Source organism: Chiroxiphia lanceolata, chromosome 3 (assembly GCF_009829145.1).
Source record: "Chiroxiphia lanceolata isolate bChiLan1 chromosome 3, bChiLan1.pri, whole genome shotgun sequence".
Lineage (NCBI taxonomy): Eukaryota > Metazoa > Chordata > Aves > Passeriformes > Pipridae > Chiroxiphia > Chiroxiphia lanceolata.
In genome coordinates this window covers 116,792,071-116,819,776 of record NC_045639.1, presented here as the reverse complement: position 1 = coordinate 116,819,776, position 27,706 = coordinate 116,792,071, and the positions used below count along the sequence as shown (strand labels likewise).

General features: G+C 58.5%; 2 protein-coding genes across 6 annotated transcripts in view; one reads left to right on the top strand and one right to left on the bottom strand.

Annotated features, from left to right (window-relative positions):
- Positions 1-7,848, top strand: part of SELENOI (selenoprotein I) — a 30,675-nt gene extending 22,827 nt beyond the window's left edge. The window contains exons 9-15 of one of the 3 annotated variants that reach the window (XR_004356190.1): positions 61-243; positions 2,026-3,806; positions 3,956-4,220; positions 4,282-4,458; positions 4,489-4,839; positions 4,902-5,199; positions 5,287-7,848. Coding sequence is in view for 1 of the 3 variants with exons in the window: in XM_032683471.1 (XP_032539362.1) it covers positions 61-243; positions 2,026-2,091 (249 nt within the window). In the remaining 2 variants the exon portion in view is untranslated. Of the gene's footprint in view, positions 1-60; positions 244-2,025; positions 3,866-3,955; positions 4,221-4,281; positions 4,459-4,488; positions 4,840-4,901; positions 5,200-5,286 lie in introns of those variants that run through there. The other 2 variants (XR_004356191.1, XM_032683471.1) reach the window with 2 other exon arrangements.
- On the bottom strand, positions 240-27,706 carry HADHB (hydroxyacyl-CoA dehydrogenase trifunctional multienzyme complex subunit beta). 3 transcript variants are annotated; one of them, XM_032683470.1, is made up of 17 exons: positions 27,663-27,698; positions 23,823-24,116; positions 23,397-23,438; positions 22,655-22,751; positions 21,301-21,345; positions 20,354-20,453; positions 19,024-19,111; positions 18,117-18,304; positions 16,992-17,172; positions 15,590-15,711; positions 14,833-14,912; positions 14,672-14,719; positions 13,549-13,636; positions 12,504-12,578; positions 11,762-11,926; positions 10,973-11,017; positions 240-264 (listed from the first exon to the last, which is right to left on the bottom strand). In XM_032683470.1, the coding sequence occupies exons 2-16, from the start codon at positions 23,887-23,889 to the stop codon at positions 10,982-10,984; spliced, it is 1,422 nt and encodes a 473-aa protein (XP_032539361.1). In that variant the 5' UTR covers positions 23,890-24,116; positions 27,663-27,698; the 3' UTR covers positions 240-264; positions 10,973-10,981. The 3 variants fall into 3 exon arrangements, with proteins under 3 accessions (XP_032539361.1, XP_032539360.1, XP_032539359.1); XM_032683469.1 differs by lacking the exon at positions 240-264 and adding an exon at positions 9,467-9,480; XM_032683468.1 differs by lacking the exon at positions 240-264 and having other exon boundaries at positions 10,459-11,017; positions 27,663-27,706.

The window sequence follows — 27,706 nt, the reverse complement described above, 5'->3', positions numbered from 1 at the left end:
GGGACAGCACCCTGGGCCCCATGGACCCCAGCCCGTGCTCAGGCCGTGCCCTGTCCCCAGTGCCAGCTGATCGTGTGCCAGATGAGCAGCACGAGGTGCCGGCCCCTGCACTGGATGCTGCTGCCCATCGCGGCCGCGCTGCTGCTCGTCGCCTCGGGGCTGGCGGCCCACAGTGAGACGCTGCTGCTCTACCTGCTGACGGCCTTCCTCACCCTGGCACACATCCACTACGGCGTGCTCGTGGTACGTGGGCTCCTGGGGCCGCTGCTCCGCTGCCGGACGGGGCGGGGAATGGGGTGGGGAAAAGCAGGAGCGCGGGTGGGAAGGGCCGGGAAAGCGGGAGCGCGGGTGGGAACAGCCCGGGGGTGCTGCCCGGGGCTGCCTGGAGTGTGGGCTGGGTCCCTGCAGGGCTGCAGGGGTCTGAGACCTGCTGTACCCCCGGGGCTGTGTCGTGGGAGCTGGAAACAAACCCTGGAATGCCGGGATGGTTTGGGTTGGGAGGGAACTTAAAGTCATCTGGTGCCACCCCCTGTCATGGCCAGGGACACCTTCCACCAGCCCAGGTTGCTCCAAGCCCCGTCCAACCTGGCCTTGGACACTTCCAGGGATCCAGGGGCAGCCACAGCTTCTCTGGGAATTCCAGCCCAGCTCCTCCCCACCCTCCCAGCCAGGAATCCCTTCCCAATCTCCCATCTCTCCCTGCCCTCTGGCAGTGGGAAGCTATTCCCTGTGTCCTGTCCCTCCAACCCTTGTCCAGAGTTCTTTTCCACCTGTCCTGGAGCCCCATCAGGCACTGGAAGGAGCTCTGAGGTCTCTCAGTGAGGTCTCCAAAGTGCTGGGAGAGCCAGGATGGAGGGGGGATGTCCCTGGTAGGGAAAGTGGGAATGCTGGAGCTGCAAGGCCACCTCCCCTGCTGTCAGGGCTGAGATCAGGGATTTGCTCCTCTTGCTGTGCCTGAGTTTTGGTCAAGAGGGAAAACAAACTTGTACAAGACCCAAGTCCCGTCAGGAATGCCCCAGGAAGCTGCTGAGGGCAAGGAAGGAGGACAAGGAACCCCGTGTCCCCTGCCAAGCTGAGGACACCATCCTTGGGAAGCCCCTTCTCCTGGGAAGCCCAGCTCCAATGTGGAGCCTCAGAGTCAAGTTCCAGCTGTAGTTCCAGCCAGGAGTAACAGCCAGGTTGTCCTGTCTTTCCAGTCAGGACAAAGAGGCTCCTGTGCAACAAGGATTTGAGTAACTAAGGAACGTAAAGAAATTTGGTCTTGGAATCACAGCTGGAGATGGGACTGACGGGGTGGGGAAATCCTCCTGCCCACCTTTGCCCATCCCCTCCCAGGAGCCTCCCGGAGACTGTTCCCCTCCTTCCCTCTCTCTGGCTTTCCGGGGGCCCATCCGTCCCTTCTTCCAGGATAAAAGTCACTTGGAGCTGAAGAGCCTTTAAAGGCTTTGTGACTGGGGCATAACCCCAAACTGCTCCGAATTTGGGAGGGGTGATTAGGAACAAACCCTCTGTTCCCAGCTCAGCCTCCTTCCACGGGAAGTATCCGCCCCCCAGGTTGAATGGATTCAGGGATTTTTTTAATATAGAAATCTGAGATATCAAATTAGTTTCAGCAAAATAATGAAAGCAATGCTGGGAGGAGCAGAGAGGGAGCAGGGTAGAATGCGAGGGGGAAAATCCTGCAGGCTTGGGTTCAGAGCAGCATTCCCGACTCCTGGCCCTCGGGAGGGCAGGAGCAGAAGTGAGCCTGATTCCAGGTGGGCCAGGAACAGCAGTGAGCCTGATTCCAGGGAGGCCAGGCTGTTACCTGGGGAGGTGTGGGAAGGCAGCAGGGCTGCTCCCTGTGGATCCAGTGCCTGGCCAGCCCCGACACCAGGGACACAGATCCATGGGGAGCGTGCAGGGTGGGCACAGGGGATGCAGGAGGGCAGCAGGGGCGTGTTCCCGGGAGCAGGTCTGGCTCTCTGCCCTCTCCCCTCGGCCCTGCCAGCCTGGCTAACCCATTCCTGTGTGCTCTGTCCCCAGGTGAGCCAGCTGAGCAGGCACTTCAACATCCGGCCCTTCTCCCTCAAGAAGCCCACCCCGGACTGACTAGGGCTGGAGGAGGAGAGAGTGGGCCTGCGCTCCGCAGAGGGACTGTAAATACCTGCTGCAAACCCCTGTAAATACTTCGGCCATCCCACAGACCCAGCCTCCTCCCCCTGGACGGGCACCAGGGCCGGGACACGCCGGGGACACTCCCACCCTCCTCTGGCACCACAAAGGGGCTTCGCCTGGAGCAGGAGGAGCCTCCAGGTCACCGCTACTGTATCTGAGACCAGCTGAATGTTCCCGGGGAAACGTCCAACTGTATCTGAGACCAGCTGAATGTTCCCAGGGAAACGTCCAACGCCGGCTCTTGCTCAGGTAAAGCTGGACGGGGATGCAAAGGCTTTACCTGAGCAAAGCCCCTCTGGGCCTGTCACCAAAACCAACACGGGGCTCGTTTCTCCCAGGTCGGGGGAACATCCTGGTGGTCGGGGGAGTTCCTGGCTGTCCCCAGCCCTGCTGGACAGCCCTTGGCCTGGGCTGGTACCTCTGGGGCACATGGTGACAGCTCTCCCACGTTCTGTCCTGCCTTCCTGCATTTGGGCAAATATTGCACCTTTTTTAAGAGGGGGGGAGAAAAAAAACCCCAGACACACACAAAACTTATAGTTAAATCCTGACTGGGGGGGGCTTAAAAAGCCAGGGCTCAATTTCCTGTAAGAGTGGGACTGTGGCTTCTGCCTGCCCTGCTCGAGCTGTGGGTGCCTGGGACCACATCTCAGCCACGTCCCTGCCTGTCCTTGTGTGTTCCCAGTCCAGGAATGGGGTCTGGGCTCCCAGTGGCCACGGGAAGTGTCTGAGCCCACAGGGCTGAGCTCCCACGTCTTCCTCCCAGCAGGGCCGTGCTGTTGTGGTCGGCTCTGCGGGTCCTGGGCTGCCTGAGCCACCACTCCCAGGCACAGCCCGGCCCTTCCCACCAGCGCTTCCACCGCCTGGAGAAGCACCCGGAGCCTCGTGTTGGTTGTGTGTGCACCTTCAGAGCCCTCACTGGGGGGGGAGGGTGTGGTGGGAACCCTCCCAGATCCCACTGTCTCCTCGTCCCCGGCGGCCGCGTGTCTCATCCAGGGATCTCTTTGTTTACTGTCCGCTTGTCCAAGACGTGTGTGTTGATCTGACTTTTTGTTTTTATGATTGAGTTCGAGTGGGGTGGTGAAGACTGAATGCTGATTTTTCTTTTCCTGTTGGCTTGATTTAATGCAGGCCTGTGCTTGAATGAAGAGTGTAGCTTAAAGCCAGGCTCTGGAAAGGCTGCATCCGGAAGCGAACAAGCACAGCAGATAGTGCAGGTGTAACTGCCATGGGAACAAAGTCCTCCAGACTCTGATTACTGTGCAACGTGGGGCACAACAGCCTGGTCAGGGCATTTTCCTTCTGCAGGAGGAGGCTCCTGCTGCTCTAGGAAACCTCCGACGTGTGAGTTCCAGCAGCAAGTAGCTGCTGTCTGATGGGTTTGCTTTTGTAACTTGGAATCACTGTCACGCAGGAGACGAGACTTGAAACCCTGAGGTTGAGCTCGTGAGGTCGTGGGGCTCAACTTGGGGCCACTTGGTCACCCCTTGGTCGGCCCATGGTCACACGGTACGGCCTGTGAGGAGCAACTGGGGCCTCCCCCAGGGCTGAGGAGTGAGCAGGTACCTCCTGAGGGCTGAGGAACAAACAGGTACCTCCCCCAGGGCTGAGAATGAACAGGTACCTCCCCCTGGGCTGAGAATGACCAGGTACCTCCCACTGGGCTAAGAATGAACAGGTACCTCCCTCAGGGCTGAGGAGTGAGCAGGTACCTCCCTCAGGGCTGAGGAATGAGCAGATACCTCCTGAGGGCTGAGGGATGAACAGGTACCTCCCCTAGGGCTGAGACAATGAACAGGTACCTCCCCCGGGGCTGAGGAACAAACAGGTACCTCCCCCAGGGTTGAGAATGAACAGGTACCTCCCCCAGGGCTGAGAATGAACAGGTACCTCCTCCCTGGGCTGAGGAATGAGCAGATACCTCCTGAGGGCTGAGGGATGAACAGGTACCTCCCTCTGGGCTGAGAATGAACAGGTACCTCCCCCTGGGCTGAGGAACAAACAGGTACCTCCCCCAGGGTTGAGAATGAACAGGTACCTCCCCCAGGGCTGAGAATGAACAGGTACCTCCCCTAGGGCTGAGAGAATGAACAGGTACCTCCACCTGGGCTGAGGAGTGAACAGGTACCTCCTCCTGGGCTGAGGAGTGAACAGGTACCTCCCCCAGGGCTGAGAATGAACAGGTACCTCCCCTAGGGCTGAGAATGAACAGGTACCTCCTCCAGGGCTGATGAATGAACAGGTACCTCCTCCAGGGCTGAGGAGTGAACAGGTACCTCCTCCTGGGCTGAGAATGAACAGGTACCTCCCCCAGGGCTGAAGAGTAAACAGGTACCTCCCCCAGGGCTGAGGAACAAACAGGTACCTCCCCCAGGGCTGAGGAACAAACAGGTACCTCCCCCAGGGCTGAGAATGAACAGGTACCTCCCCCTGGGCTGAGGAGTGAACAGGTACCTCCCCCAGGGCTGAGAAGAACAGGTTCCTCCCCAGGGCTGAGGAGTGAGCAGGTACCTCCCCAGGGCTGAGAATGAACAGGTACCTCCTCCAGGGCTGATGAATGAACAGGTACCTCCACCTGGGCTGAGGAGTGAACAGGTACCTCCCCCAGGGCTGAGAATGAACAGGTACCTCCCCCTGGGCTAAGAATGAACAGGTACCTCCTCCTGGGCTAAGAATGAACAGGTACCTCCTCCTGGGCTGAGGAATAAAACAGGTACCTCCCCCTGGGCTGAGGAATAAAACAGGTACCTCCCCCTGGGCTGAGGAGTGAGCAGGTACCTCCCTCAGGGCTGGGGAACAAACAGGTACCTCCTGAGGGCTGAGGAACAAACAGGTACCTCCCCCAGGGCTGAGGAGTGAACAGGTACCTCCTCCCTGGGCTGAGAATGAACAGGTACCTCCCCCTGGGCTGAGGAATGAACAGGTACCTCCCCCTGGGCTGAGGAATGAGCAGGTACCTCCCCCAGGGCTGAGGAGTGAACAGGTACCTCCCCCTGGGCTGAGAATGAACACATACCTCCCCCAGGGCTGAGGAACAGACAGGTACCTCCCCCTGGGCTGAGAAGAACAGGTACCTCCCCCAGGGCTGAGGAAGAAACAGGTACCTCCCCTAGGGCTGAAAATGAACAGGTACCTCCCCCTGGGCTGAGGAACGAACAGGTACCTCCTGAGGGCTGAGGAACAAACAGGTACCTCCCCCTGGGCTGAGGAGTGAACAAGTACCTCCCCCAGGGCTGCCACCCATCATGGGAAGCTCTGGATGTTGGTGGGAGGCTCTGGATGTCCGTGGGAAGCTCTGGATGTCTGTGGGAGGCTCTGGATGTCCGTGTGCTCACGTGTCCGTGTGGCTGCAACGTGGCCGGGAAAGGGGGCGAGTGGTTTTCAGAGTTTTATTTAATAAAGTCCCTTCCTCCCATCCCTTTTACTGATGTTGTACAGAGAAAAAAAAAAAAAAACAACTCAGTGGGCAAATGAACTGGGCTGTGCTTGAGTTTTTGGCTGTTTAATGCTGTTCACTGAAACATAATTATGGAGATAAATTTCAGTGCCGCTCGCCCGGGAACTGGAGGGAACCTTAAACTGGGACACACTTCCCTGGGACACGGTTGGATGGCAGAGCGTGGGGGTTGGATGGTTTCCTGTCTAGTTGTGTGTTTGCAGGGCCAGGGGAGGACTGAGCTGTTCCCTCAGGCCTCCAGCTGAGCTCTGGGCTCCCAAACCCACCTGGTCCTGGCTCTTCCCAAGGGCATGGCTGGGCCCACAGGACTGGGATGCTGCTGGTGCTGGGAGGAGTTGTCTGAGCTCAAACCTCGGTGTGTAGGAGAAACATCTCTTTCCCAAACTGGAACTGCTTCCTCTGCACTGGCTTTGTCTCTGGGGAGTCCTTTTGGTGCCTTAATTGATTGCACCTTGACACTAAAAAAAAAAAAAGTCTCCTTAAATCAGCGCTGGGTTGGGCTGGTTGTCCTTGGTGCCACTAGAGCAGGGAGGGAGCAGAGCCCACCTCAGTGATCTGTGCTGCTGAGGAGGGGGAGTTCTCCTTGGGCTGGGAGAAATCCAGTGATTTCTGCTCCTGGATCCTGAGAGGGGAATGGAAACGAACAGAGAGCAAAGCCCGTGGGCAGGGTGGGGTGTGGCAGCTGAGGAACAACCCGTTTATCCATCGCTCTGGTGTTGGGTCTGAAGGATAATTGTGTTCCTGGGTCACAGCCCCTGAGGGGGATGTCCCACAGGGGAGGTCACTGGCTGGGCTCTGTGCTCCCCAGGGGATGTGCTCCTGGGGATGGAGGGCACCTGTCCTGGCTCCTCAGCTCCTCAGCTGACCTGTGCTGTCTCTTCTTCCAGGGATAATGTTAGTTCAGGTTGCTCCAAGCCTTGGACACTTCCAGGGATCCAGGGGCAGCCACAGCTTCTCAGGCCAACCTGGGCCAGAGCCTCCCCACCCTCACAGCCAACAATTCCTTCCCAATCTCCCACTTCTCCCTGCCCTCTGGCAGTGGGAAGCCATTGCCCCTTGTCCTGTCCCTCCATCCCTTGTCCACAGTCCCTCTCCAGCTCTCCTGGAGCCCCTGGATGGGACTTGGCAGCCGCCTCTTCTCATAAACCTCAGGCACCTGAGCCAGGGGCTCTGCCAGAGCCGGGAGCAGCGCTGGGAGTGGGAGCTCATGAGGCTCTGGGAGCACCTTCCAGATCCTTCAGCGGGGCTGATGTCACCTCCTGGCTCATAGAGGACCTGCCACAGGGACTTGGAGCTGTCCTGATCTCGGGTCAGCTCTGGGAGGCCCCTAAACTCTTCTCCTCCAAGCCTGCTTGGGATAGACGTGGACAATCCCTAGGGAAGCAGCGCTTTTGGGAAACCAGCCTTGGCTGCTCCTGCCTTTGGCACCTGTGCTGTGTCAGAGCAGGGCCTGAGGTGACACCGAGGCTGCTCTTGGTGGGACAGGGAGAGGACAGGAGGGAACGGCCTCCAGCTGTGCCAGGAGAGGGTCAGGTTGGATATTGGGAACAATTCCTTCCTGGAAAGGGCTCTGCAGCCCTGGCACAGCTGCCCAGGGCAGGGGGGAGTCCCCATCCCTGCAGGGATTTAAAAGCCCCGTGGAGGTGACACTTGGGGACAGGGGTCAGGGATGGCCTGGGCAGTGCTGGGGGAGCAGTTGGGCTCGATGGACTCTGAGGGTTTTTCCAACCCAAATTATTGATGGTGACAACGGGAGCTCTTTGCTTGTGGGAAAGGGTCACTGCTGGTGTGTAGAGGACCCTTTGGCCCACCCGGGTGTGGTCAGACCTGGCTTGGGAGGTCTCTGGGCTGGTCTCCAGGGGAGTGGCCGGGGTGTCCCTGCCCCAGGTTCTCAGGAATTCGCTGCTCACCCTCCCAGTGTCGTTCATCCGGTCAGAGCTGGGGCCGTGCTCCAGGTTGGACACTTCAAAATCCACTTCAAAATCCACCCCCTTCCCTCCCCATCTCCCAGCAGGGACACTGCCCTGCCCCATCCCTCGGAGTGTGTCCCCTGGAGTGGACACTGGCCCTGGCAAAGCCCCGGTGGCTCTCCCCGAGTCCCGGCTCCGGGGGTTCAGGTACTGTGGTGGGTGTGGAGTCCGGTCTGTTCGATGCTATTACTGAAATATTTATTGTGTTTGAACCAAACGAAAAACTATTAAAGTTCAGTAAAGAATAAAATTTTCCACGCCTTTTACGGGTGTTTGTCTTTCCTTTCTGCTGAACGTGCTGAGGGTGGAGGTGGAGCAGGGAAAGGGCTGGAGGGCAGCGGGCACAGGTGGATTCCTACAGTGACAGGGTGGTCTGGGGGGGAGGGACCTTAACGACGATCTCGTTCCATGGGCAGGGACACCTTCCACTAGCCCAGGTTGCTCCAGCCTGGCCTTGGACACTTCCAGGGATCCAGGGGCAGACACAGCTTCTCTGGCCAACCTGTGCCAGCCCCTCCCTACCCTCCTAGCCAGGAATTCCTTCCCAATGTCCCATCTCCCCCTGCCCTCTGGCAGTGGGAAGGCATTCCCTGTGTCCTGTCCCTCCAGGCCTTGTCCCCAGTCCCTCTCCAGCTCTCCTGGAGCCCCTTTAGGCTCTGCAAGGGGCTCCAAGGTCTCCCTGGATCCTTCCCTTCCCCAGCTGAGCACCCCCAGCTCTCTCAGCCTGGCTCCAGAGCAGAGGGGCTCCAGCCCTGGCAGCATCTTTGCAGGACTGGGAGCAGCCCCAGCTGGGCTGGGGAACGTCAGAGCAGCCCGTGTGACCCGGGGTGGCAGCGGGGACGGGGATCCCGGGTGAAGCTGTCCCGGGAGCGGCGGAGGCGGCTCCAGCCCGGTGACAGAGCCTTGGGCAGGACCCGAGAGCCCCGCGGCTCTGCCCGTGCCCTGCGCCGCGCTCTCTCCCACCGGGATAAAGCCCAGGTGTGTTTAAGCGGTGCCCCGTCCTTTCTCAGCCGCTCCACGGCTTCCCCTAAGCGGATTGCTGCGGGAGGTGTAATGGAATTAAGGGATTCCCACCGACAATAGGTTTCGGAGCGCACTGGGCGCCGGCACCGCGCGGTCTGTTCCCACCTTCTCGAGGCTGGTTCCACCATCCCGGGCCGCTCCCGCTCCCCTAACGACTGCTCCCACCTTCCTGGGACTGCTCTTCCACCCTCCCGGCTTACTCCCACCTTCCCGGGTCGCTCCCGCCCTCCCAGGACTGCTCCCACTTTCCCGGGGCTGCTCCCACTCTGCCGAGACTGCACTTTCCTTCCCGGGGCTGCTCCCACCTTCCCGGGTTACTCCCACCTTCCCGGGGCTGCTCTCTCCCTCCGGAGCTGCTCCCACTCCCCTGGGACTGCCCCGACCTTCCCGGGGCTGCTCCCACCTTCCCTCCGCTGCTCCGGCCCTCCCGGGTTACTCCCTCCTTCCCGGGGCTGCCCTCTCCCTCCGGGGCTTTTCCCACTCTCCCAGGACTGCTCCCACCTTCCCGGGGCTGCTCCCGCCCTCCCGGGAATGCTCCCACCCCCCTCCCGACACTCCTCCCGCTCTCCCGGGTTTCCCCTTCTCCCCTCCCGGCCTTCTCCCACCTTCCCTGGGCTGCCCTCTCCCTCCGGGGCTGTTTCCACTCTCCCGGGACTGCCCTGACCTTCCCGGGTTACTCCCACCTTCCCGGGGCTGCTCCCACCTTCCCGGGGCTGCCCTCTCCCTCCGGGGCTGTTCCTGCTCTCCCGGGACTGCCCCGACCTTCCCGGGACTGCTCCCACCTTCCCTCCGCTGCTCCGGCCCTCCCGGGTTACTCCCTCCTTCCCGGGGCTGCCCTCTCCCTCCGGGGCTTTTCCCACTCTCCCGGGGCTGCTCCCACCTTCCTTGGGCTGCCCTCTCCCCCCGGGGCTGTTCCCACTCTCCCGGGACCGCCCTGACCTTCCCGGGGTTGTTCCCACCTTCCTTCCGCTGCTCCCGCCCTCCTGGGAACGCTCCCACCCCCCTCCCGACACTCCTCCCGCTCTCCCCTTCTCCCCTCCCGGCCTTCTCCCACCTTCCCGGGCTGCTCCCACTTTCCTGGGCTGCTCCCACCCTCCGTTTGGACCCCGCACAGCTACAGGATGAAAGTACTCTGTAAATTAATCTCTTTATTTTGGAAGCTGATTAGGAACGAAAACCATCAAACGAGGGCTCGGCCCCCTCTGCCGGGCGAGAGGAGGATTTACTGGAGCCAGTGGCGGGGCACGCGGGTGTCCCTTTGGACTCGCTGTGTCCGGGACAGCGAATCCCAGAGCTGGTGAGAGCCGGGGCTGCGGGAACGCTGAGGAAATCCTGCCCCGGGAGTCGAGCTTTGGTCCCTACACTCCCCCCGCGTCCGACAGAGAACGGAGGTTTCCCTCGCCCCACCTTTTCCTATTGATATATTTACAAAAACATTTTTATTACCCTTTACGGAAGTGGCCAGATTAAGTTCTAATTGAGCTTCTCCATTTCTGATTTCCTTTCTGCGTGACCTAAGGACATCCTTAAACACTTCCTGAGGAGCAAACCGGCGGGCAGAGTCACAGAGGGGCAGCAGGAATAAAGAGGAATCTGTCACATCTGTCCCTTATCTCAGCTGAGCCTCCAGGTCGGGGCTGGGCAGCAGCTGGTGGGTGGAAGAAACTGTTTCTGTCATAAAAAGGGCTCGGGGGTGGATTAGATGACCTTTAAAAGTCCCTTCCAACCCAAACCAGTGTGTGATTCCATGATTTTGAAGAGCAAACACCTGGTGGCAGTTCCACCACAAACACCACAGGAACAATCCCCGAGACATTTCAGGGGAGGGCAGGGAAAGAAAACAGCCATTCTGTGTGTCTTGTCCTGATTTATTGTGGTTGTTACCTCGGTGACATTCATTTGTCAGATGCAATTTGCTCATTCCAACAGCCTTTGGACATCGTGCAGCAAAACTGCCCCGTCTGAGCCCAGCTCAGCCCCTGGGACTGACCCCACTGCCCTAAGAGCTGCTCCTGCCCACGGCATTCACCCCCCTCAGCCCACCCACCACCAGTGCTTCACGTTCTCCCTCTCTCCAGACTTAGTTCTCCGTACAGAGCTTTGCAATCATTTTTGTTCCCCACTGGGAGAAATCCTGAGGAGTTCCCAGAAGGAGCAGACAGGTTACGAGGAGCCAGCAGGGACTCCGAGCCACATTGGCTGTTCCTCTGCTGGAAGTGGAATAGAGCGTGTTCATCAGATACAAATCGCTGGCTGAGCAGCTAAAAAGGGATTGATAAAGGCCACAAAGCCCCCCTCGGAGGAGGAGGAGGGGGTGTAGGGTTTGTTAGTGCATTGAGGTGGCATCGCCGGGCACGGGACGGACGGGCACCGCTTACTGGGGGTAAAGCTCCACGATCATCGCGTGGCCCTGCAAGGGGAGAGAGGGAGAGAACGTCACAGGAGTGACTGATGGTGAGAGAAAACACTCATCATTACAGACACGGCCCAGGGCTCCCAGCCACAGCACCGGGAAGGGGAGTCACAGGCTGGGCACGATCCCGGGTGTGCCCAGGGGGGCACGAGGTCAATGGCCCTGGGGCTGTGCCAGCACTGCTGGGGCAGCAGGGCCAGGGCAGTGCCCTCCCTGTGCTCGCACTGCTGGGGCACCTCCAGTGCTGGGGCAGCTCTGGGACCTCAGACAGGAGACACAGGGAGGGGCTGGAGCGTGGGCAGGGAAGGGAAGGGAGCTGGGAAGGGGCTGGAGCAGCAGGAGGGGCTGAGGGAGCTGGGGGGGCTCAGCCTGGACAAAAGGAGGCTCAGGGGGGACCTTCTGGCTCTGCAACCCCCTGACAGGAGGGGGGAGCTGGGGGGGTGTCGGGCTCTGCTCCCAGGGAACAAGGGACAGCCCTGGGTGGTGACGGGGGGCACCCAGACGTGCCCAGGGAGTTGTGACCACCCCGTGCCCACCGCTGGCGTCACCGGAGAGGATCCCACAGCCCCGGATCCCACAGCCCCGGATCCCACAGCCCCGGATTCCACAGCCCCGGATTCCACAGCCCCGGATCCCACAGCCCTGGATTCCACAGCCCCGGATTCCACAGCCCCGGCAGGAGCAGCCACACAATCCCCACCCCTCTCCCGCGGGATCAGTGCCCCAGCACAGCACCGTTACCTGTCCCCCCGCGGCACAGGCGGCCACCAGCCCGAACTGTCCCCCCTCCTTCTTCAGCCTGTGGGCAGCAGTGATGACCAGGCGGCAGCCGGTGGCCCCGAAGGGGTGTCCCAGCGACAGGGACCCCCCCCAGGTATTGAACTTGTCCAGGGGAGGGGCTCCCACCTGAGGGGACACGGAGGGACACACGTCACAGGGCGGGGAGGGGATCCCTCCACCTAATCCCAGAGAAACTGCTCACGTTGGGATTTGCTAACCCAGAGCTCAGGGAACGTCACTGCCCCTCGCAGGACAGAGCAGTGGGAGGGATTCCAGTCATCCCACAGTTAAACTGGAGAGAAAAGTGGGTCCACAGGAGACCCCAGAGATGCTGCCAGGGCTGGAGCCCCTCTGCTCTGGAGCCAGGCTGGGAGAGCTGGGGGTGCTCAGCTGGGGAAGGGAAGGAGCCAGGGAGACCTTGGAGCCCCTTGCAGAGCCTAAAGGGGCTCCAGGAGAGCTGGAGAGGGACTGGGGACAAGGCCTGGAGGAACAGGACACAGGGAATGGCTTCCCACTGCCAGAGGGCAGGGACAGATGGGAGACTGGGAAGGAATCCTTGGCTGTGAGGGTGGGGAGGCCCTGACCCAAGTTGCCCAGAGAAGCTGTGGCTGCCCCTGGATCCCTGGAAGTGTCCAAGGCCAGGCTGGACAGGCCTTGTCCCAAACCATTCTGGGACTGTGACAATGTCCTGACTGAGCCTTACCTTCGACTTCCTGCCCATGTAGTTCTGTGCAAACCAGTCTGAATCCATGGCCTTCAGGTTAGCCAGGATCTGGCCCTGCAAGGGAAGGGAGGGTGATGTTAACAAGGACAATGTCAGACTTTGGGGGCAGCCTACAGCCAGTGACAGAGCCTGAGAAAAGCTACAGCCACCAAACAAGCACAGCCAGCTAAAAATACTTTACAGGATCAGCCCTGTCAATAAATGTCAGCTCAAGGGTCACTAGGAACAGAGCCTGGCCAATTAACAAGCCAATTAACAAATATGGCAACACACTGGCCAGAGAGGGTCAGCAAGGTGGTCAGGGGGATGGAGCCCCTCTGCAGTGAGGAAAGGCTGAGAGAACTGGGACTGTCCAGCCTGGAGAAGGATCCAGGGAGACAAACTGTGGCCTTCCAGTGCCTGAAGGAGCCGACAGGAAAGATGGAGAGGGACTATTCACCAGAGCCTGGAGTGACAGAACACAGGGGAACGGCTTCCCAGTGCCAGAGGGCAGGGAGAGATGGGATATTGGGAAGGAATTCTTCCCTGGGAGGGTGGGGAGGCCCTAGCACAGGCTGCCCAGAGAAGCTGTGGCTGCCCCTGGATCCTTGGAAGTGTCCAAGGCCAGGTTGGATGGGGCTTGGAGCAACTTGGACTAGTGGGAGGTGTCCCTGCCCATGGCAGGGGTTGGGAACTGTGTGAGCTTTAAGGTCCCTCCCTCTCCAAGCCTTTCCATGATTCTGTATCCCATCCCAGTCAGTAGATGACGTGCAGAAGTGGTTTTTTCCCCCAAAGGTCTTGGGAAAGTAAAATGACTTTTTTTACACGTTGGTTTAGAAGGATCTGCATTCCTTTGGTGACTTCAAGCCACACAAGCCGCTCTTAACACGGACTGTGTCCACATAAAAATGTTCCAGAGTGAAAACACACACAATGCTTCTGTTAGACAGAAATGTGGGATCACTCCTGGTGACATCTGAGTGAGGTCTCACCCAGAGCTTTCCCCCCCTGCCAGCAGATGGAACTGCAGACTCAGAGCACTTACAGCAAAGGCCTCGTGGAACTCGAACACGTCGATGTCGTTCAGGGTCAGCCCGGCCTTCTCCAGCACTTTGGGGGTGGCATATGTTGGGCTGCAGGACAGGGAGCACACACAAGCCTTGCCTGATTGTCTCCTCATGGCACTGCCCCCCTGCCACAGCCACAGTGACATCCCTTCTCCACAGGGTCCATGGGACAGCTCTGCCCACCCATCACAGCCACAGTGACATCCCTCCTGCACAGGGTCCATGGCACAGCTCTGCCCCTGTCACAGCCACAGTGACATCCCCTCTCTGCAGGGTCCATGGCACAGCTCTGCCCCCCTGTCACAGCCACAGTGACATCCCCTCTCTGCAGGGTCCATGGCACAGCTCTGCCCCCCTGTCACAGCCACAGTGACATCCCCTCTCTGCAGGGTCCATGGCACAGCTCTGCCCCCCTGTCACAGCCACAGTGACATCCCCTCTCTGCAGGGTCCATGGCACAGCTCTGCCCCCCTGTCACAGCCACAGTGACATCCCCTCTCTGCAGGGTCCATGGCACAGTTCTGCCCCCTGTCACAGCCACAGTGACATCCCCTCTCTGCAGGGTCCATGGCACAGCTCTGCCCCCTGTCACAGCCACAGTGACATCCCTCCTCTGCAGGGTCCATGGCACAGCTCTGCCCCCCGTCACAGCCACAGTGACATCCCTTCTCCACAGGGTTCATGGCACAGCTCTGCCCCCCATCACAGCCACAGTGACATCCCTCCTCTGCAGGGTCCATGGCACAGCTCTGCCCCCCTGTCACAGCCACAGTGACATCCCTCCTCTGCAGGGTCCATGGCACAGCTCTGCCCCCCTGTCACAGCCACAGCTACATCCTGTGCCTTTTTTGGGGGGCATAAAATTGGCATCACTCTGCAGGGTCCATGGCACAGCTCTGCCCATCCCACTCCCACTGGGACACCACCCCTGTCACTCCCGGGGTGCCGAGGTGTCCCCTCCAACCCAGGGTGGGGGGTTCCTGCCCCAGCTGCTCCCCCTCCTCCCCTCCTGCCCCCAGCTCACACCCCAGCAGGGTGGGAAGGCTTGAGGGGACGCAGTGTCTGATGGGACACCTCACAATGGTGCCCAGCACCACCTACCCCAGCAGCAGCTGGTCCTTGGGATCCTGGGACACGTACACGAAGTCCCTGCACGGGAGAAAGGCTGTCAGGGACAGGGAGAGGGGCAGGGAGCCAGGGCAGGGAGCCAGGGCAGGGAGCCAGGGTAGGCTGCAGAGGCCAGGTGGAGCAGCCCCTCTTACCTCAGGTAGGCCTTGGGTTTGTAGCCCATGGCCAGGGCCTTCTCCTCGGACATGAGCAGCATCGCCGACGCTCCGTCCGTCTGGAAGAGGGGGGAGAAGCCGGGTCAGGGCTGAGGGAGCAGCACCCCCTGCACACAGCAGGACACAGGGAATGGCTTCTCATTCATGAGAGAGGTGGGAGATTGGGAAGGAATCCTTCCCTGGGAGGGTGGGGAGGCCCTGGCACAGGTTGCCCAGAGAAGCTGTGGCTGCCCCTGGATCCCTGGAAGTGTCCAAGGCCAAGCTGGATGGGGCTTGGAGCAACCTGGGCTGGTGGGAGGTGTCCCTGCCCATGGCAGGGGGTGGCACTGGATGATCTCTCATGTCCCTCCCAACCCAAACCATTCTGAGCTCCCATGAAGTTCAGACTGAAGCTGCTGCCTTCCAGAAGTATCACATCATCAATCCCATCCCGGGACAGAATTCCTGCGGGTGCCTGAGAAGGACAAACCCTCAGGAGGCAGCTACAGAAGAGCAAACAGGTGAGAGAACCCCAAGCTTCAGGGGTTCAGTTATTGATTTTAGAACGAAACAATCCAGTCCCCAGGCTCACCAGATTATAACTGAGCTCTGAATCGTGCCTGACAAATGTGGAAGCAGGGACATAAAAAGGGGAATGCTCATTCCCAGGTTTTACCAGCTTGAGCTACCTGCCTACGGGAGGATGGAGTGGACAGTGTTGCCCTCTGGCTGGCAGTGATGGAACAGGAATTATTACCAGGAAGGAGGAGTTGGCTGCTGTCACAGTTCCATAGGGCTTGACAAACGCCGGCTTCAGCTTCCCCATCTGCTCCATGGAGGAGGGCCGGATCCCGTTGTCCTTGGTGACTGTGTCTTTGCCTGTCGAGGGCAAAAAGCACTTTAAACTATCAGAATCACGAAATACACGTGAATTTTCACATCAGGATTCCCAAGGGGGAAAAAAAAAAAAATCAGAAAATTGTGCTTTTTATGACAAGCAGGAAGAGGAAAAAAGGGAAAATCCATTTGTGGCATCAGGATATTTAACGTGGCTAAAACCAGCACTTTAAAACTGAAGGTACCTCGCTTTTTCTCTGAAGACAGCAAAAACAAAGTGCTGAAATTATTTACTGCAAGGAAGAACTACCACAGCTGATAAAAGAACTTAAATTTAGGTTAAAAAAGCCTAAATGGAGAACCGGGCCTAAATCAGTTCACATTCATGTGCTGAGTTTTGAGGAATTAAGAGCTCTGGGAAGGACCAAACGTATCCATCTTCTGGGCCAACTGCTAAATAAACCTGTTAACAAAAAGGACCAATTTTACAATGAAGAGCACACGGAACTGTGGATCTACACGGAAAATCTTCCAGGATATTAACTGTATTGCACCACAGTGTGCCCACATGGGCTGGGGATGAGGGAGACACCAGGAGAGGCCATGGAAAGGACAGTTTAAATCCTCTCCCCAAAGTTGTTTCACCTCCCAGCAGTGAGTGTGAGGCCTGGTGAGCTGGAGCCTGCCACATTCCAGCCCTTCCTACCCAGCCCCTGAGTTACCAGACCAGGATTTTATAAGGCTTTCTGCCTGTTATTACTATTCAATATTAACTGAACAATATTGACACATTAATACTCTGGGGTGCAAAGGTGGGTTCTCTTGCCTGGCTGGAGGAGCAGGGGGATTCCTGGCCCAACCAACCTGCCTTTCCTTGCTCTGTCACCACGGCAGCACAGGTATGGGCTGGGCAAGACAAAAGTCAGGTATGTAAAAATATGACAGGGGGCAGGGTTGGATGGGATACTGGGAAGGAATTCCACCCTGGGAGGGTGGGGAGGCCCTGGCACAGGCTGCCCAGAGAAGCTGTGGCTGCCCCTGGATCCCTGGGAGTGTCCAAGGCCAGGTTGGATGGGGCTTGGAGCAACCTGGGCTGGTGGGAGGTGTCCCTGCCCATGGCAGGGGGTGGCACTGGATGATCTCTAAGGCCCCTTCCCACCCAAACCAGTCTGGGGATCCTGTGCTTCCATATCCAGACACTCCCGTTCCCAAACCCGCCGCTCTGCCCGCGGTTTTCCGGGGACAGTCAGAGGGTAAAATAAATCCACCCCAGCTGCTCCGTGGGCGTGCCCCCCTGGCAGTGGAACAACGTGCACTCCTACCTGGCACTTTGAAGGGCACCACATCCAGCAGCAGACCCTCGTCCTGGGCCTTCTTGGCCAGGGTGTGGGAGCGCAGGGCGTACTCGTCCTGCTCCAGGCGGGACACGCCGAAGGCGGCGGCCAGGCGGTCGGCAGAGTGCCCCATGGTCTCACTGGTGGAGAACTCGGCCACAGCCGGGAGCTGCAGCCAGGGAGGCAAGGTCAGCACGGCTAAAACCACCCCCGGGCAGCACCCAGAGCTCAGGAGTGGCTTTACTTTCTCCCTGTTGGCTCAGAGCTACGCAAGGAGCGCACGACAACCAGACCAGGAGCGACCGGGTCAAACGCGTCAGAGGAGCCACCACTTTCCAAGATTTTAGGGGGAAAAATGAGGTCCAGGCTGCTGCTCACTGCTCACTGTGCAGCAGCTGGACAAGCAGAGGGCACAGCTTAACAGGGAATCCATGACAAAAGGGGACCAGACCTTTTGGGCTCAGCTGAAACAACACACCCTGGGACCTTAAAACTCCTCGTGAGGCACCTCCTCATCCCAAACCAGAGCCAAGAGGGTTTAGTTTTTTGGTTTTAATTCTTCCAGCAGCACACAGGAAATCCCTAGATGCATCTAAATCTGTGATTTTTGTATCTTGGGTGGATTTGGGATCTCACATTCATACACTGAGGATATTCCCCTCCGATATTAAGGCGGTTACTTCCGTTATCCAGGAAAATTCTTCTGACCCCAAAATTGTTCTGATGCTTTAGGACCCTTGAATAAGCTTTATGGATAAAAAAACCTTCTCTTTCTGTCATCTTCAGCACAGTTTGTCCAGGAGTTGCAGAAGGAGAGGGAGGTTTTTACACTAAGTTGGGTTTTCTGAAGCTGAACGCGTGAGAAGGAAAAGCAGAGTCCCAAATGCTGTGAGATGCATTAATCAATTTAACCCAAAGCAGGGGACAGAGAAGGATCACAGTGAGCCCCAGACACCTCACCCTTCTTAAATCCTCTCCACTGAGGCTAAAAAAAACTGCCTGAGCCACACCTTGGTTCACACCTTCCCCTAAAACAGTTCAGCTAAATATCTAAATGCCTCAAAAAAATTAAAAAAATAAAAAATAATAATAAAAAAAAAAAATAAAAAATACCTCAGGAGCAAAGTAGTCAGGGCGAATTTTGGAAATCAGGGAGAGCTTCTGGCCCAAGGTCTTGGCCCTGTTCAGGGTCAGCATCGTCTTCCTCATCTTCCTGCTGTGCCGGATGGGAACGTCCGACATGAGCTCCACCCCTCCGGCCACCACCACGTCGCACTGTCCGGCCGCGATCAGCCCCACGCCTGAGGGGTGAGAGGGATTCCTGGGAGAGCTGCAGGGAGCAGGGACCCTCACCCCTTAGAGCCTCGGACACCACTGCACTCCAGTCCCTTCCCCAGCCCCCGGCTCTGGGCAGGTTGTGCAACACGTGCTGAGCAGACACTTTGTGATCCCACCAGTCCCTGCAGCTCGGCTTTGCCCTGCTCCCTGTCACACCCAGCACTGGGGGAGAACCAATCACACTGTACTTTAACAGAATCCCAGGATCACTGGGGTTGGAAAAGGTCCCCAAGACCAGGGAGTCCCCCCTGTGCCCCATCCCCACCCTGTCCCCAGCCCAGAGCACTGAGTGCCACAGCCAGGCCTTCCTGGGACACCTCCAGGGCTGGGCACTCCAAACCTCCCTGGGCAGCCCCTGCCAGGGCCTGACCACCCTTTCCAGCAGGAAATTCCTCCTCCTGTCCAACCTGAGCCTCCCCTGGCACAGCTGGAGGCCGTTCCCTCTCCTCCTGTCCCTTGTTCCCTGGGAGCAGAGCCCGACCCCCCCCAGGCTCCCCCCTCCTGTCAGGGGGTTGCAGAGCCAGAAGGTCCCCCCCGAGCCTCCTTTGCTCCAGGCTAAACAGCCCCGTCTTTCCCTCCATTCCAGCAGTTTTTATATTCAAAAGCAGTGCAAGTCAGAGCTTGGCAAACTCCTCTACAGCCTCTTTCTCAACCCCACAGCTTGTTCCCCCAGCCCACGTACCCGTGGTCATCGCCTGGTTGGAGGAAATGCAGGCCATGGTGACGGTGTGGGCCGGGGTTTTGTCGGAGAAACCCGCTCCCAAGGCAGCCTGAGACAACAAAGGGTGTCTGTTAAATCCACAGCTTCTGCTCCACGGGCCAGAGCTGCCTCCTGCCCAGCAGCACACCTCGCCAGGGGAAGCTGAAAGCAGCCCCATCGAGTTTCCATTCATTACTGCAGCAGCTCACCCCGTCCCCAGGCCGGAACAGGAGCAGAGGCAGTGCCAGGGCTCAGCTGCACTGTGAGAACAGTCACTGCCCCTCCACGTTTTTTTAATAAAGGGGGACATGCTAACCACACACCTCACATTTTAAAAAAAAAACACATTAAAAGAGCCTCCAACTACTGGGCATCACCTCTGCTTCACCTCACTGGCAAAGGCAACACGTGGAAGGGCTGATTTAGACGGCTCAGCACGAGGTGCTGTGGCTTCACAGGGAGCAGAAAACCGCAGTGCAGAGAGCAGTGACTCATCTGACCAGCCCACAGCTGCTCCCAGACACCTTCCCTACTTGGGGCAAGGCCAACTGGTTGAAAGTTCAGCGGTTGTTCAGCTAAAATTACCCTCCAGCCCCATCTGACTGGCGGGCGACCAAAGCCGGGATTTGCATTCACGAGGCCGAAGCTGCCTCGGCACCTCCCGAGCCTTTCCAGCCCAGGCTCCATCCTGGGCTCATCCAGGAGCACACAACAGCAGCAGAGGCTCCAGGTGAGCACAGACCACTGTGCTGCCTCTGGCACAGGACCTGGGGGATCAGCTGCTCTGTGGGTAACACGGGAGCTGCGTTTCCCGGCTGCCGGAACAAAGGGCAGCGAAGCCGCTCCAGTTCCAGTCACCCCAACCCTGTGTCTGATCTGCCAACTGAAAAAACAAACACCACAACAAAGCAAACTCTCACAGCACACACTCTGGTCCTCTGAGGACTTTGGGCAAGGCAGCGTTGGAGTCACGCTGGTGGTTAAGAGCTGAGTGATCAGCAGGTCTTAACAGAAGCTTCCCTTGCTGGGGAGAGGCCTCACAGCATTAAAATGAACTAGGAAAATATGATAAAAAAACTACAGTCAAGGAAAACTATGGCAGATTTCAACAGGAGGCAGAGTCAGAGAATCACAGAATAATTTTCCTTATAATCCCATGCAGTTGTTTAACAGACAATACTGCACAACTACTTCAGACTGAAATCACCTTTAAATGAACCGTAATGCAAAGAATTTAATTTTTAGCAAGTATTTGTCATCTTCAGACTAGTTGCAGAATCAGACTCACAGAGAAATGCTGCACATAACCCACCTCTCTGGCAACATTACTGGTTTTCACCTCCTGGATAACTGTGCCATAAACAATGTAATCCACAACGTCCTTTGGGACACTGGTGCGGGTCAGCAGGCCCCTGAGGAGAGGATCAAAACAAAGGGAATTTGCATCACATCACTTAGTAACCTCCCAAACATCCTCTTCCTGCCAGTTTGGCTGGAGAACAAGGCAAGGACAGAGCCACATCTTCTGCCCCCAGCTCAGAACAAACCCCCTTTGAGAGTGTGACTGAGCGTGGGCTGCAAACAACCTCAGTGGCAATATCACTACAAAACATGACATAAGTTCATGAAGGCAACTACTTTACAGCCCAGACACCCTCCTCCTTCCCCGAAATGGTTCATGGAATCATCAAATCCCAGACTGGTTTGGGTGGGAAGAGACCTTAAATGAATTCAGTCCCACCCCCTTCCACAGGCAGGGACACCTTCCACCAGCCCAGGTTGCTCCAACCTGGCCTGGGACACTCCCAGGGATCCAGGGGCAGCCACAGCACTTTGCTCTGACTCTCAACAAAACAAACCCAGTGCTAATGACCTCCAGCTTTTGTCAAATCCCTGCAGAACGAGAGGGACAGGCAGGGTGACAGAATTAACTCAGTGTCGTTGTTGCTACTGAGTTTCCTCTGCGTAGCCCAGACTGTTTTTCCCAGCACTTGTAAGCACACCCCAAGAGCAGCTCTGATCTCTGTGTTTGGAAAACTGCAGTTAGGAACCAAATTCACTAAAATTTGTCAACACCAACCACCTCTTTGCACCAAGACAAGCCCGTTGCAAAACCCTGTGCTTAAGCCATCTGCTACTGTGGAGGTGGCACAGGAAAGGTGAAGTCATACAGACAAGAGCAGAGCCTTGGCTTTCCAGCACTGCAACCCCAGCAGTGGAACAAGTTTTCTGAGCCCTTCCAGCGTTCAGTTCACTTACTGCAGTGCTGCCCTTGCCAGGTCGTGTGGCATCAGGTCTGCGTACCTGGGAGGGGAAGGAGAGGCAGAAACTTAAGAGGTGTCAGAGACCAACCCAGAGTCCTGCTGTGAGCCCAGCCCAGCAGCAGAGAGCTGGGCAGGCACCAGAAATGCTCCCCTGCCTTTCTGATCAAGCATTTCACAGACTGATTTAGGTGGGAAGGGACCTTAAAGCTCATCCTGTTCCACCCCCTGCCATGGGCAGGGACACCTTCCGCTAGCCCAGGGTGCTCCAAGCCCTGCCCAACCTGGCCTTGGACACTTCCAGGGATCCAGGGGAAGCTATAGATCCTCTGGGCAACCTGTGCCAGGGCCTCCCCACCCTCATAGCCAACAATTCCTTTCCAATCTCCCATCTCTCCCTGCCCTCTGGCACTGGGAAGCCATTCCCTGTGTCCTGTCCCTCCAGCCCTTGTCCCCAGTCCCTCTCCAGCTCTCCTGGAGCCCCTTTAGGCTCTGCAAGGGGCTCCAAGGTCTCCCTGGATCCTTCTCTTCCCCAGCTGAGCACCCCCAACTCTCCCAGCCTGGCTCCAGAGCAGAGGGGCTCCAGCCCTGGCAGCATCTCCGGGGTCTCCTCTAGACTCTCTCCAGCAGCTCCATGTCCTTGTGCTGTTGTTCCCAGGACTAGAAGCAGCTCTGCAGGGGGGGTAGAGGGGCAGGATCCCCCCCTCCCACGCTGTGGGATCAGCCCAGGGCACGGGGGGTTCTGGGGCCAGAGCACACGGATGGGTCCTGTCCAACCTCTCGTCCACCAACACTCCCAAGTCCTTCTCCCCAGCACTGCTCCCAGTCCATCCTGTGCCCAGGCTGTGTTTGTGCTGGGATTGTCCTGACCCACCCCCCCAGTCTGTGCAGACTCTCTGTGTCCAGCTCAGCACACAATCCCTGCATTAAACCCACTAAAAAAGGAGCAGTGATCGGATAAATCCCTTCTCCATCCTGACCAAGGGTCAGGCCCAGTCTTAGTTCAGCTGCGACTTTGGTGGTGTAACAATCCAGTGAGGAGAGTCTACAGCAGATTCCTGGCACCTGCCCTGCTAGTTTGGTGAAACTTTTTGCTTTATCTGCTACAGATTCACCACCAGGTTCCTCTGGACACGCTGCATAAATCCTCGTTCTTCCCAGAATTCATACACAAGGACAACCCTCTCCAAGCCCCGTTTTTGCATTAGATGAGCTGCAGTAACTGCAGCAGCCTCAGCCACTGCCACTTCAGAGCCTTTAGGCCTAAGAATAACCACACTAAAAAGAACAGGCAGCCCGATTTTCCAGAGGAAGGGGGTGTTTTATGTCCTTTCTTCCCCTTTGATACTCACGAGGTGCCGGACTGCAGGAACGGGATGCGGACGCCCTCCACCACCACAACATTCTTCACTCCACTCTTGCCCAAGGTCTTCTTGGTCTTGGGCTGGGCTGCAAGGAGAGGAGGGATGTTGACAAGAAGATCAGCAAGTTTAACGAAAACTACTAGAAAACTTGGGAACTTGTCCCCTTCTGGTGCATAAGTGAAAGGCAGGGAAGGAAGGACACCTGAGCTGGGATCTTAAAATCATGGAAGGGTTTGTGTGGGGAGGGACCTTAAAGCCCATCCAGTGCCACCCCTGCCATGGGCAGGGACACCTCCCACCAGCCCAGGTTGCTCCAAGCCCCATCCAACCTGGCCTTGGACACTTCCAGGGATCCAGGGGCAGCCACAGCTTCTCTGGGCAGCCTGTGCCAGGGCCTCCCCACCCTCCCAGGGAGGAATTTCTTCCTAATGGGAAGAAAATCTCTCCCTAACGGGAGAGGTTCAAGACAAGGTATGCCATGATCCAGCATCATTCAGTGCAGACTGGGAATGGCTGCTGGGAGCCAGGAGCACTCAGAGGATAAGAGGGCTGTAAACAGGGATGTGCCTCAAGTTTTCCTTGTTCGTAGCTTTTTAGGAGCAGCTGTACTAAGGCACTCTGCACCATTTCCAAGGTTTAAGTGGAACAAGACTCTGGAAAAGGGAGGCAGCTTCCAAAACAGCCTTGTCTAGCACAGACCCTCTGGGATTCCTGGTGTTTTCCCCTTTACCTGTGGCTTGGAGCTGTGAGGAGCAGCTGAGCGACCGAGCAACTGGAAAACAAGGAAGGAGAAAACGGCAAAAAAAAAAAGTGTCAGAAACATTCCTGGTTTCCACAGGAAGGGTTAAAAAACCAAATCCTGTCACTGTAAGACAGTCCTTACACTGTAACCAATTACAATCAACACCTGTGGGGTACTGGCTGGTTTACACTGGAAACTGGACACGGTTCATTGGATCTGTTAACAGGAGATTCCTCCCCCATTCAGTGTGGGAAGGGACAGACACAGCAACAATGGAATTGGGTATTTAGGAAAAAAAAACCCACTGTTGGCTTTTTTAAGGTGAGAACAGAACAGAGGTTCAGGTGCAAGCCTCTGTTCCAAAGCCAACACTAAACCTGGAAGTTTGGGACCCCCCAGCCCCAGGATACTCACAGGCCCCAGCAGCCCAGGCTGAGGACACGGGCAGGCTCCGGATGGCCGAGGTCAGCATGGAACTCATCCTGGGCTCTGCAGAAAGGCTGCTCTCAGTCCAACCTGGCCTGCCTGGAACAGCTCCAAGGGAAGTGACCTGCCTGCCTCACACAGAGCCAGAAAAGTGGGGAGAAGACACTCCAAGGGCAGCAGCAGCAGCAGCAGCAGCACAGGGAATCGCTTCCCACCGCGCTCCGTGAGCGGAATCCGAGCAGGAGGAGGGAGCCTGGCTTGTGACTGGGGCTGCCAATGTGCCTGTGAATAAATAGTGCTCAGTGAATAAATAGTGCCCAGTGAATAAATACTGCCCAGTGAGCTTCTCAGTTCCCCTCCCAGCGACTGCTCCGCCACCTCCCCCCCGGAAAATTGTCGCAGTGCCCGGTCGGCCCCGCCACCAGCACGGCCCTCCTGACGCACTGCCCTTGGCACCACCTCACACCCCTGCCCCTCGTGGCACTGCCCTTGGCACCACCTCACACCCCTGCCCCTCGTGGCACTGCCCTTGGCACCACCTCACACCCCTGCCCCTCGTGGCACTGCCCTTGGCACCACATCACACCCCTGCCCCTCGTGGCGGCCCTTGATGCCAACCTCGGGGTATCTGCTGTGTGTCACTGCCCTTGGCACCATGTCACACCCCTGCCCCTCGTGGCACTGCCCTTGGCACCACCTCACACCCCTGCCCCTCGTGGCAGCCCTCAATGCCAACCTCAGGGTATCTGCTGTGTGTCACTGCCCTTGGCACCACGTCACACCCCTGCCCCTCGTGGCGGCCCTCGATGCCAACCTCAGGGTATCTGCTGTGCATCCCCACGGAGAACAGAACAAGCCAACACCCTCCACCCCCAAAATTCCACTACGGCCTTCCCAAAGCTCATTCCAAAATCAGGTTTCCCCGTAAACAAACCCTCCTCTGTGTATTTCATCACACAGGGCACAAAATGGTCATGGCAGCTCCAGTTCTTTGCCTTCTTCATGGCAACGTTCACCTCCCTCAGTCCCGTTTTTGGGGTTCAAATCCCAGCACTCCCTCCCACAAACACACAGGTTTTCCACGGAGGGGCACAGGAACGCCTGTATTCCCAAACTCAGCCCACTGCAGGTCTCCGCAGCTCCTCAAAACTCAGCACGAGCTGCCAGTCACCCCCTTTTACAGCTCCACACCCGGAATGTGCCACGCAGCATTCCTCACTTCCCAGCCCACAAACCAAACCCAGGCTCCTCCTGTCAATAAAGGTCCTGAAAATTGGCCTTTTTGTGGCAACCTGCTCTTCCTCCATCTGTGAAGAGCTCCCTCCCCTCACCTCATTGAGGTTTTTCCCTAAATCTGCCCTGCCCAGCTGACACAAGTTCCTCCCCAGTACCCAAACCTGCCCACGCTGCACAGCCACCTCTTCCACACGTACCCACTGCCTCTGCCCCCCAAAATGTGCCCACCCTCCCATTTTTGGCAGCCAGTGCTCCCCTGGCACCCCCGGCTCAGCCCTGCACACAAATCCCTCCAGGCAAAGCTCCTTCCATGATCCTGTGGATCCCTTCCAGCCCAGGATATTCCACAATTCTGTGAACAGCCCGTCCTCCCTTCCCTCTCTCCACACAAGCCTGACCCTGCACACACCACAGCACCTTCACACCCCACCACCACACCCCCACCACCCCGGGACTCACAGCACACCCCTACAGCCCCCAAAACACACCCCTGCTACAGCCCCCCCCAAAATACACACCTATTTCTCTCACCCCCCCCCGTCCATTCGGGACGAACCCCCCGACCACCCCGTCCATCCGGGGCTGACCTCCCCAAACCCTCTCACCCTTCCTCTGTCCATCCAGGACCGACCCCTCGATCCCTTTGTCCACCCTGGACCGACCCCAGACCATCCTGTCCATCCAGGACCGATCCCTCTACCCCTTCCATCCACCCGGGACCGAACCTCCAGCCCCCCTGTCCATCCAGGACCGATCTCTCGACCCCTTTGTCCATTCAGGACCGAAGCCCCGACCCCCCTGTCCGTCCACGACCGACCGACCCCTCGACTCCTTCGTCCACCCTGGACCGACCCCAGACCATCCCGTCCATCCAGGACCGATCCCTCGACTCTTTCGTCCACCCGGGACCGAAGCCCCGACCCCCCTGTCCATCCAGGACCGATCTCTCGACCCCTTTGTCCATTCAGGACCAAAGCCCTGACCCCCCTGTCCATCCAGGACCAATCTCTCGACCCCTTTGTCCATTCAGGACCAAAGCCCTGACCCCCCTGTCCATCCAGGACCGATCTCTCGACCCCTTTGTCCATTCAGGACCGAAGCCCTGACCCCCCTGTCCATCCAGGACCAATCTCTCGACCCCTTTGTCCATTCAGGACCGAAGCCCTGACCCCCCTGTCCATCCAGGACCGATCCCTCGACCCCTTCCATCCACCCGGGACCGAAGCCCCGACCCCCCTGTCCATCCACGACCGACCGACCCCTCGACTCCTTCGTCCACCCCGAACGGACCCCCCGACTCCCCAGCCCATCCCGGACCGACCCCCTTCACCCTTACCCTGCCACTGCATCCACCTGGGACCGACTCCCCGACTCTCCTTCACTCCTGTCCCGCATCCCCCGACCCTCCCGTCCACCCGGGACGGATCCTCCGACTTTTCTCTCCCTTCTCCAGCCATCTGGGAACGATCCTCCGACTTTTCTCTCCCTTCCGCGGCCATCTGCGACCGACTCCCCGACGCTCCTCACCTTTTCCCCGACCCTCTCGTCCACCCGGGATCGGCCCCCTGATTCCCCCCTTCACTCCTGTCCCGCATCCCCCGCCCCTCCCGTCCACCCGGGACGGATCCCCCGACTTTTCTCTCCCTTCCCCGGCCATCTGGGACCGACTCCCCGACGCTCCTCACCTTTTCCCCGGCCCTCTCGTCCACCCGGGACCGACCCCCCTTCACCCTTCTCCCGCATCCCCCGACCCTCTCGTCCACCCGGGACGTATCCCCCGACTTTTCCCTCCCTTCCCCGGCCATCTAGGACCGACTCCCCGACGCTCCTCACCTTTTCCCCGACCCTCTTGTCCACCCGGGACCGACCCCCTGATTCCCCCCTTCACTCCTGTCCCGCATCCCCCGCCCCTCCCGTCCGCCCGGGACGAATCCCCCGACTTTTCTCTCCCTTCCCCGGCCATCTGGGAACGATCCCCCGACTTTTCTCTCCCTTCCCCGGCCATCTGCGACCGACTCCCCGACTTTTCTCTCCCTTCCCCGGACATCTGGGAACGATCCCCCGACTTTTCCCTCCCTTCCCCGGCCATCCGGGAACGATCCCCTGACTTTTCCCTCCCTTCCCCGGCCATCTGGGACCGACTCCCCGACGCTCCTCACTTTTCCCCGACCCACTCTTCCACCCGGGACCGACCCCCTGATTCCCCCCTTCACTCCTGTCCCGCATCCCTCGCCCCTCCCGTCCATCCGGGACGGATCCCCCGACTTTTCTCTCCCTTCCCCGGCCACCTGAGACCGACTACCCACCTGATCCTCTCCTACATCCCAGATGAACCCCTGACCCTCCTCACCTTCCCCCGAACCCCCCCGGTCCATGCAGGACCGACCTCCTTCCCCCTTCCCCCGACCCCTTCGTCCACCCAGGACCGACCTCCTTTCCCCTGACCCCCCAGTCCATCCCGCCCGGCCGGGACCGCCCCCCCAGCTCTCCCCCACCCTTCCCGCGTCCCCCTTCGCCCATCCCGGGCCGCCCCCCTCGTCCCCCGCTCCCCCCGGGACCGACCCCGCTTCTTCCCCCCCCATCCCCGCTCACCTCCGCCCTGCGCCCGCTCCTCCCGCCCGCTCCTCCCGCGCCGC